At 45.4% G+C, this 10,604-nt stretch overlaps 1 protein-coding gene across 1 annotated transcript in view; it reads right to left on the reverse strand.

Moving 5' to 3' along the window:
• VEZF1 (vascular endothelial zinc finger 1) overlaps positions 1-5,686 on the reverse strand; it is a gene marked incomplete at its 5' end in the record, with an annotated part of 7,351 nt that extends 1,665 nt beyond the window's left edge. Inside the window, 4 exons of the mRNA XM_010016956.1 lie at positions 1,445-1,663; positions 3,119-3,302; positions 4,203-4,266; positions 4,989-5,686. Of these exons, the coding sequence (XP_010015258.1) occupies positions 1,445-1,663; positions 3,119-3,302; positions 4,203-4,266; positions 4,989-5,686 (1,165 nt within the window). The remainder of the gene's footprint in view (positions 1-1,444; positions 1,664-3,118; positions 3,303-4,202; positions 4,267-4,988) is intronic.
• Between the last annotated feature and the right edge of the window lie 4,918 nt (positions 5,687-10,604).

Below are 10,604 nucleotides of genomic sequence, written 5' to 3' on the forward strand. Positions count from 1 at the left end.
AAATAAAAAATAAAAATTGTGAAAATAAATTGTATTAGACTAAAAAAAAAATCCCATCATGTGTCGTAAAGCCAATGCAACAGGTGGCACAAGCACAGGAGAACCAGCATGGAAAGAGCAGCACGTAGGCATGGCACTGTCTGGTCTAGCTTCACCTTCCAAGCACAGCAATACGCAAAGACACATCCCACCCATGCCCCTTCCCAGTTCAGTTAAGCTACTATCATCAACTGACAACACCTCTACCCACCCTCCTCCCTCACCCACCAGTCTGCCCAAACCCACTCTTCATGTTAGAACATATTCAATCATCTGAACAGGAAAGGAAGAGGGAACAAGACACAGGAAGGAACAAGCAGAAAACCAAAATTCTCACAGAGTTTCTAAATCTGACACCCTTCTGCTTTATCTAGTGGCCTGATGGTATTTAATGTTTCTGTTATCACTACATTTGAACACGATTAAGCTGTTCCTACACTGTCTGATCACAGAACTCAACCGGAGTAACAACCAAGGCGAAAGGAGCTAAGCAGCCTAATACACAAACAAGACCTAGAAAAGAAAAAAGACTGAAGATACTGAAAGTAAGTTTAGGAGAAAAGAAAAAAATAAGGTGAGTCAATAACATTTATTACTAGAACAGCTAGTGAAAGCAGCAAGTGGTCACTAGGAATTCCTTCTAAAGGGAGAGTCGCACGATAGGCATTAGAAATCAAACTGTTGTGAAAGAATAAGAGAGCAGTAACTGAAGACTTTGAACTACTAAACTCCTAACTCCACTGAACTGAAGCAACCTATTCTTTGCAAAACTGACACACTGACCAACAACAGGAAGCCATTCAACTCCAATGGCAGCAGCACACGTATATGTAAGCTGTGAGCTAGCGATAATGACAAGCAGGATCACTTATTAGTTAGTTCTGTAATTAAATGAAAAAAAACCCCAAACAAACAAACAATGTGTTCTGGAAAACTTTCTGCAAAGCCAGTTACATGATGCTAAAGCCAATGGAATAAACTGGGGGAGAAAAGATGAAAGGGACACAGAAAGCACTCACATGCAAACTGATGATGCAATGACCAAGGGTGTTATGTGCGTATATACATATAAATATATATGCACACAAGTTAACAACTGGTAAATATGCATAAACACAGCTGAAAACCACATGCAAGTGAAAAAAACACACTCTTGCCTTGGAGCGGACACAAGCATCCCTTTATAATGATGACTGCTATGCACACAGACCAAAGGGAAGCGGGTAATAAGGAGTTCATTTACAACAGGGTAATTCTGGCCATGTTATCCTCCTGCTAGTTTCTAGCTATTACTAAGAAGGAAACGTTCACGGAAGACATCCTTTTCTGACATCTTAAACTCCCTATAGAACTATCAACTCCAATATCTTACAAAGCCAAGACTGTAAGTATTGGTTTGTTTTACCTTTCTTCCTTGCTTTGACGGCCTCTTCCCATAATCTCAGGGTCTCTACCTGCTTTCCAGGCCAACTTGTTACATGCTGCTGCTGCTGCTGCTGTTGCTGCTGCTGCTGTTGTTGTTGCTGTTGTTGTTGTTGCTGCTGCTGCTGCTGCTGTTGTTGTTGTTGCTGTTGTTGCTGCTGCTGTTGCTGCTTCTGATTGCTGGTCTCTTCACTCATGCATGCTATGCCAATTAAGTAAGAACACAAATTCACCTTGAAAAGTTACTCTGTTTTCTGCTGACATCACAAAGGCTTCTTCCATAAAGAGTGTGTGGAATCTCACAGGATTCCAAGAGCAAAAATCAAAGGTGCTTAAAACCACATAATTAATTCTGTGCTTTATAAAACTACTTTTCCAAGAGCTAAAACACAAAGTCAGGAACATCTGCTTTTACTTCCTTTCCGATCATGCTGTTTGTATTTTAGGAAGAATGAAATAGAAGTCTCTAGTCTCTAGAATTCAAGCTGCTTAGCCAACTGCACTGGTTCTAAATCTCAGCTTTTTGAAGAAAAAAAAGCCTTTTTACTTTTTATTCCAAGTATGACTTCAAATTTTCAGTTTACCTTCACATCACAGAACAGTGTGCTACTAACTCTGGCCACACAACAGCTCATCATTTCCACCTCTAACAACTGCTGTAAATGCCTCGCGTGAACTGGCCGAGCACCACCAAACTGGCTTGGGAAGCCAGAGCTGTAACCCTATACCTTGAAAAATACTTCACACCCAAATTTTGTGTTAAGCTCAACCATCAGGCATTTCAGACATTCCCAGGACCTTCAACTTAGCCAGGAGTAACAGGAACTGAAAAGATGTTGTAAATTAATACTGTTTAAAAGGCTTTAAGGACAAAGTTTCCAAAGATGTTCCTTACTTCTCCCTTTAGATTCCCCTGAAAACCCATTCTGTATCACTAACCACGCGGGTCAACTGAAGTTACAGGAATTTTAATAGGGAAGATGTGAAAATCAAGTCTTCCCTTTGCTGACTAGGCACTCCCAGGGTGAGGCTTCAGCACTTTCCACGGAGTTTAAGACTAGGAGGAACTATTACAAGCATCTCACCTGAACTCCTGCACACCACCAGTCAAATGCCATTAATGCTCAAAACATTTCAGGGCTGGATTTAAATGCTTTTCCTGTCAGTTAATGCCAGAGGGAGGAATCATCAAACCCAAAGGGTCAAAGCTTGGAGAAAGCACAGACATCCTTCTCCTGATTTTGATGAGCTTTAGGTGAGGTTTCACACCTGAAACTTGGCAGACCTTAGTAGTTCTTAAATATTCTGAACTCTCCAGAATTATCTGCTGGACTTTTAGGCCTGTACAGCTCAGCAAGTGCTTAGAAACTGAGAAAACTTGGGAACTCTTTTCTTCAGAGAGAGGGAGGGGTTACCCTCACAAATTGCAGGGGTAAGAGCACATTCTAGCAGCAAACCAATTCCACACAAGCCAATTCTTGAGCAGAAGAAGATTCTGTTATCAGACATCTGTTTTTAATAGGTGTGAGTATGGTATTCACACCTATTAAAACGTACCCTATGACTGAGGGGTACGTTTTGGCATTTTAACGTAATCAAAGGCAACTCCCTTTGCAAACACACTGTTATTAGAAATGTTTTTAAAACGTTCACCTACTTTTATTGATGCCTTGTTTACAGGTATTACAGTTGATACTTTGGCTCTGCCCGTGTGTCTTTAAGTGGCTGGTGATATATGCTGCACTCAGAAGTTTACCACAGATATTACACGATACCTTTCCTTCATGGCGCACCATGTGTGTCCGCAGTCTGTCTTTGGTGGCAAAGGCAGCAGTGCACGTCTATATAGAGGACAACAGTTACACTTGAAGGGCAGACAGCATCATTACAGTATGAATTACAAGCCCACCAGAAGCCTGTTTTACCGTGTAGGTGCAAAAATCACACTCTATACTACTTGAGCTTCCTTTAACTAGTGGTTGCTTTACCTACCAAAACAAGAGGTAGCTTACAGAAAAAGCCTAGAACAGGCAAAGTTGGGCTTTGATACAATTGAACTGTACAAATATGAACCTGATACCCTCAATTGCTCAATTACCTCTGTTCCCCTTCAAATCAGAACAAGGAAATGAAACCTTTTACTAACGCTATTCCTTCTGCACAAAGCTTTTATTTAATGTGATGAGTCACTAAAACACAGGTTGGAACAAGCATGGCTATTCCAAGCAAAACAGTTAATTGTTCCAGGGCAGTCAAGCTTTTTTCTCTTATACTCAGTCATCAACTTACACCAACTTGCTTTCACCTTCCAGCAAAGTAACGGACCCAGAACCAACTATTCCAACCCATTTTAAATGGATATAGTGAGGAACACATGCAATTGATACATGCTGAGAACACACTGCACACATTACTCTGGTAATCAGCACTGAGCTGAGGATGCTGTTACAATGCTACCGCTAAGCCAAACATATCTTAAAACAGAGCACCTATGTCGTTCTCCAAGAAAGCAAAAATCCCCCTCATCTTCCTTAAAAAGTAGCCACAGCATCCTTTTAAACTACCTCTAGACTTCCATCAGAACGACGGTGCTGCTGGTAGGTAAGGCAGATACAACTTTATTCCTAAACTTCCTTGCCAAAGAGCAGTCCAGGAGCAAATACAGTTCTGGAAAGATTATTCACCTGAGATGCTAACGTTACAATAAGGCATTGGTCTTAACAAATCACTTTAGCCCTTACTTGGCATTTGAAGGGTCTCTCTGTTGAGTGAACATGTTTAACGTGACAGCTTAAATGATCAGGCCTGCAAAAAAGAGAGGAACAGAAGAGAGAATGCATACTGTTACAAATACATAGTAAGGACACGGCGGCTAGCGGTGCTGAACACTGCTGGTGACCCCTCGCAGCCCACCCCCTCTGCACAGCAGGAATAATACATCCCCTTTACCTACGCAGTGGCTTTCAGCTAGAGTAACACAGGGTTACACTGAGACCCAACCTGCTGTTTAAAACTTAACCGTGTTCTTCTTAACACACCTGAAAATGGTACGTTTGGTCGTACCCTGCGTGAAGGTGACAGATCAACAGCTCTAAAGGTTGAAGTTTTTTCTCTGTCGCAAGCACAGGTATAAGTACAGCCAGCAGCAATGCAAGCTCCCCCACAAGGCTCTGGCAGCACGCCTCAACCTTGCTACCAGACAAGGAGGCGGTTTGCCTGCTGTGCCCCATCCAGCCACTGAGCTTGGCAAAGGCTGGTCAGGGGGCTCCGTGACCCCCACCAGTGACACGGACACGTGTCCTTCGGGACCCAAATGAGGTCACAAAATCATTTTAAAGCACTCCCATAAAAGAACGAGCACTTTTGGCTCAGATCAAGACCCACACCCTAGAGGTAAACAAGGCTCTTTATCCCCTCACCAATCTTCTAAGATGTCTGGTTCTCCTAGCCCCTCGCTATGATAGCTTAACCCTTCTTGGTTATGAAAAGCCAATACTTGAGCTCGCCTGGGATTTTCTACATGGTACCTCGAGAAGCCTTTTCCACAAACACCACAGGTGTAGGGTTTCGTGATGCCACCTTCGTGGGACCTCACGTGGTAGGTCATGCGATCCTTCCTCTTGAAGCGCTGATTGCAAATGGGACATTCAAAGGGTTTTTCATCTGAGTGGGACAGCTTGTGCCGGTTGAGGTGGTAGACATCCCTGAAGGCCTTGCCACACATCTCACAAGCGTGGTTCTTCTTAACGGGCTTGCTGGGCTTCTTTGCTGTCTGAGTCACTGCCATGGCCGTTGCGCCGGCACTACTGCTGGGGTTGGTGGCAGAGGAAGACGTAGTGACTGTGGACAGGATGCCCGCGATAGTCGAAACCAGTGAACTTCGGCTGTTGTCACCAGCGATGGTCGAGATAAGGGGCACCATTGTGGTGGGAGTTTTCTTTGGCCGTGACACTAACTTTATCCCTGTGTGGCAGGACTCGTGACGCCTCAAATGGTAGCTGTCCCTGAATGCTTTGCTGCAGTAAGTGCACACAAAGGAGGTTTTAGGTTTTTCCTTTTTAATCCCAACAATAGCATCCTTTAATGTTTCTGGTGCAGGCTGAGGTTTCTGCGTTATTGGTAAGGGCAGAATCGGCTTCTGATCGGGTGGCTCAACAGCAGAGCTCAGGAGAGGCAACAAACTGTTCTGTGCTGCCTGCTGTTGGTGATGTGAGGCTTCGTGTGCCTAAAACCAAACATTCACACTTAAATTCTATTGATGGGTGCTCACTCTGACACGGTGAGAACATTCACAAACTACAGGAAAGCACATTCTAGACCAAAAGCCATCGAAGTAACAACTGGAAAAGGTAACAGAACTCTGGTTTTGGGCAAGAATAAACCCGCTCATGCTCTCACATGCATTGGCTGTGCAGATTCTGTGGCAAGCGGAGGGATGGCACACATCATCACAAGCAAATAATTAATAAGTTTCCGGAGGGCAACACTTCTTATGGAAAACAACGAGGCGCTTGTCAGATCTTTTACTAACACAGCATTTGATCTTTACATAACAGATAACTTGTTTTGCTAGCGATCTTATCAGATGCCACCTTGGGACTATCTTTGGAGCTTATGAACGTACCGACAGGAGTTGCAAAATAATGCCCCACCTTTAAGCCGAGCTTAGTGCACCCTGAGAATCAAACTGCAGCCACAGGGAGCCCGGATGCAATAAGGTGTCTTATTTAAACAACGTGCTCATACTGGTGTGTTAGCACTGAACCAAAGCAACTCGAATCCAGAGCTGTCTAAAGCCACATTGCTATATTTAGCAGGTTCCCCACCGCATTCATACACTGAACACTGTGCTCTTTTGCTGGAAACTAATAAGAATAGTGACATGTCCTTTTTCTCTTCGTCAGCAGCTACTCTGTCATAGGAAGAGAAGCTAATCGATAAGCACTGGTAGATATCTAGAGATGCTGGAGAACACAGTTGGGGGCGTTGGGAAAAAACACCCTGAAAACTGTTTCAAAACAGCAGTACCAACTGAGTCTGAACTACAAGAATCAGTGGGAGAAGCTAAAGGGAAGAGACAGAAGGGGATCCCCCGCTCAGCTGAGCTGCAGCCTGTGCTGCCACAGGCTGTCCTACACCCCGCTTGTATTCTAAGGCTGTTTATTCTAAGGCAGCAAACACTGTGATTAAAACTCCTCCAGTCAGACTAGGACGAAACCCTGGCAGATACAATTTTAAAGTGGTTTAGAAACCACACAAACCAATTCAGCCTAATGGAGCATTAAAATAAATCACTCTAGCACCTTAAGCCAGTTTAAGCGCATCTGTATTCAAGATGTGCCTCGGTCTCATCAGACCAGTTTTAAATCAGTCTCGTTATTACCGCAGCGTGCAAGGTCTGAAGCTGAGTTTGGGGAAACCTGCATTCCCATTAGATCAGTACTAGGACTTCCAGGACTTCTTCCCTAGGGTTTCCTTCACAAAATAACACAACTCGAGGCTGTGAGAGCTGAATAAAACGCTGTGCTGGCTCGTGCCCCCCAACCTGTCTACTTTTGGACAGCGTTACGAAGCGCGCTCGGGCTAACACTCTTCCTATGGGAATCCATTTCATCACGTCCACTGGAGAAGTCAGTATCTCTAGAAGCTCACTTGGGGACTTTTTCCTTAGTTGCATCCAAGCTCCAGTGTTTTGCCTCTCCCGACTCCCGCAGCAACTACAGCACCTCAGTGCAACTCCCACCCCGGCTGCAGGGGGGATCCCACCTCCTCCTGCCACCCCATGAGCCCTGCAGCACTCGAGCAACTCACTTTTCAGGAGCACGATGCCGGTGATCTTTGGATAAAAGCCACCGGTGGACACAAACACTAACCCACGTGGGTGTGAATACGTGCTCCCTAACACTCCAAGCCTATCTGACAGGAAAACGGTTCACAGGAGAAAGCCTGGATTTGGTGTGACAACGTGCAGGACTCGGTAGGAGCCAGGCCAGCCTGTCCGGTTGGATCCCATCCGCGCCGGAGCTCGGGATGCAACAGGTAGGCTGAGAATTACCACCCCGTGCCTGGCCACAGCCACCTCAAACAACAGCCTCAGGGGCTGGTTTGCGATCGCTGAGCAGCCGAATGCAGAGCTCTCCTGGAGCCCACACTGCTCAACCAGCACAGCCCAAGCTCCAGTCTCCACTAAACTTCCACCTGACTTCAGTGGCAAGCGTGGAATTCCAACCATTTCTTTTCCACGTGTTTAAAAAGCCATTGAGACATCTACGTTGCATAAAACCAGTATGCATGATACACATTGAAAGCACAATATTAAGCAAGTCGTGTACTTGAATACAATTTTAATTTAAAAAATAGAAAATCTGAGATGTTTTACAGCCAACTTGAAATAAGCATTAGACAATGTTGTTAAACTGCACCAGAAGACACTGAAGAGCACCTAAGGATAGCTCCAGAGATACAGTTTCTTTCAAAGGCAGAGCTAACAGATCGGATAATAGAGAGCCCAAATCCTTTGGACAAGGTTCAAACTTAGGCAGTTTATGGATATTTTTAAGCCTTAAAGAATCGTCAGCACTTCAAGGTAACGATGCACTTATTGCTACGGAACCGATCCAGACGGGAGCCATAAAACAATGTATATTCATAAGGCTACAGGCTACGGAGCCGCTGCTTACATAAGTCTGCTTATCTTGGTTCCCAGATAGCCAGCGCTATTAGCAGCGCTGTCTTCCTAACAACCCCTCTTTGCAACAAGCAGTATTCCTCCCTTTCCGAGGGCTGCGGCATCAAAGCCTTTTAGCAAAGGATCAGGCAGTATTTTTTTTTAACTCCCTGCTCCAGAAGGGAGCCGGCACCTGCTGCACGCCTCTGGCAAGTCATTCCTATTCAGGCACAGACCCGGCTCTGCCTGACCCAGCATTCATGTCAAGTCAACATTTTTGTGATACTTGGATCGCCTGGGCCAGGCTCTCGTGCAAACCCCCCTCGTCCTACCACTGCTTTGTGCTTTCCTTGGGGGGCAGTAAACAAAACAGAGCTGTAATTCCTGACCCGGGGTGGTAGGATGTGGCATTGTGAACTTCCAATGCCAGAGGCGAACATTTTTTCGCGCTCCAGCCTTAATGTGAGAGCAACAAATTAGCATGAGTCATATCTTGAACACTCTGTTTGATGGATGATTCCTCCTCACATTAACAGATACAACTTTCACTTTCCCAGCAGATACTAAAAGTGGTTCTCAAAATGCGCATTTCAGGGACTAATAAGATCCAAACAAGAACTGCTCCAAACAAGAACTGCTTATTCAGTAGCGCAGTCGTTTCTTTAAAGAGAGAGATACAAGTCATCAAAACGCCACCTAAACACAATCAGACAACTTTATTTGGAAAGAGCAATTTACAGTCGCACATCCCATTGCTGCCAAGGCTAAAATTAAGACATCAAAGCCTCCTCCAAACACATTTGGCTAAAAATTACAACTTTACACACAATGTATTGAGCTGTCCCTGAGAAATCCTGTCACAGCTGGAGCGTGGCAACCCCCCCCCCCCCCCGAAGAATGAGGGGTTTATTCACTCACTTGCATTTGTTACTTAACCAATACCGAGGAGGGGCTGGGAAGGGCTTTTAAATCCACTTTTTCCTACTAGTTTTAACTAATCCCAGGTGGATCTTGGCTGACATGCTGGTAGTGAGCAAGGAGAAGAACTAAACTCGCATCAGGAGTACCTTAACAGTGCTTTTTCTGCTGGGCGCGTTAGGATGCTCGCACCCCAAATCATGAGCTTCAACAAAACGACTCAAGAAACAATAGTCGGCATTTATTACGAGGTCTTAAAGCTTTATTATTTGGGGCAAACATAAAGAACTCGGAGGAAAATTTCCATGCCACGGCTTTATGAAGATGCTTCCAAGTCACACAGAGCCCGAATACGTTAGGAAAGCGAGCTGCTGACTCCTTAATTAAAAGCAGCAAATCCTACTCCTAAATCAAAGTGTGACATCGCTATTTCAAAACGCAGAACCCTTCTCAAGAATAAAGACGAGCAGCGAGAAGCTGGACACGTACTTAAAAGTATTACTCGGCATTTCTTAACGGAGGCTCCTGCAACACCACACTGCCAGCCTACAAATCATCTCCCCTGGAAAACGCTCAGCTGGGAGGCAGAAAGGCGATAAAACCAGCCCCAACTCGGAGGGAGATGGCCCTAAACTAAGGAGATTAACTTCTTAGCGTGAAGTTTCCTACGTGCGAATCACAACTGCCCACTAGAGTGAGGAATAATTCGCCAGACCTCAGCCAAACTCGATGGCATCACCCGCGTTCACGGCGAAAAGGCGGAAAACCCAGCGCCCAGCTCCCGGTACCGGCTCCCCGGGAACATTCCCGGCGTGTTTTTGGAGGCAAGAGCACCCGAGCGAGTGACTCATCCCTCGGTACTTGCAAGGGAATAATTTTTCCTCTCTAAAGGAATGGTGCTCGCTCTTGGCGGATTTATTCATTCAACTCAGGTTTTCGAACTCGTGTCACGGGGCGGGTTTGGGTTTAATTCCAAGGAGGACAGTGAGTAAGCGAGTGCCCGCCGCTGGGAACGTGCAAAGAGGATTATTTTACCTTGACAAAGGTGATGTGCGGGGCTTATTTTCCCTCTCCCTTCCACCGCAATTACACATTTCACATTTCCAAGCTCCAAAAAGAGCAGGAGGCACCAGAAAACAATCCGGCGTGAAAGGGCTCGGCTCACAAAAGCCAAGGGAGGATCTTGCTTTTCGCCTTTCCCCCCCCCCCTCCTTTTTTTATTGCTACACTGGATTTTCTTTGGAATTACATAAACAGCGGTGGTTTTAAGTCAGTCTTTCGCAGACAGAAGGGGGGAAAATAGTGACTCAGTTGGCAAAGGGAGGGGTTGCACGCTCCTCCGTCCCTATTCCTGCCTGTTACCGTTAGCATTTCGCCAGTTTTTACACAAATCCGGCCCGCTCGCGTCCTATTTTAAAAGAAAACAAGCTCCCCCGTCACCGGGCCCTGAGTCAGGCTGGTTAAAGAGGGATTAATTTATTCTCCCAGACACGGTGTTTGTTCCATCGGGGTTTTGTTAGAGCCCGGTGGAAGGTTGGGGTGGGTTTTTTGTTGGTTT

This window comes from Nestor notabilis, unplaced genomic scaffold (assembly GCF_000696875.1).
Source record: "Nestor notabilis isolate BGI_N333 unplaced genomic scaffold, ASM69687v1 scaffold21016, whole genome shotgun sequence".
In the NCBI taxonomy this organism is placed as follows: domain Eukaryota; kingdom Metazoa; phylum Chordata; class Aves; order Psittaciformes; family Psittacidae; genus Nestor; species Nestor notabilis.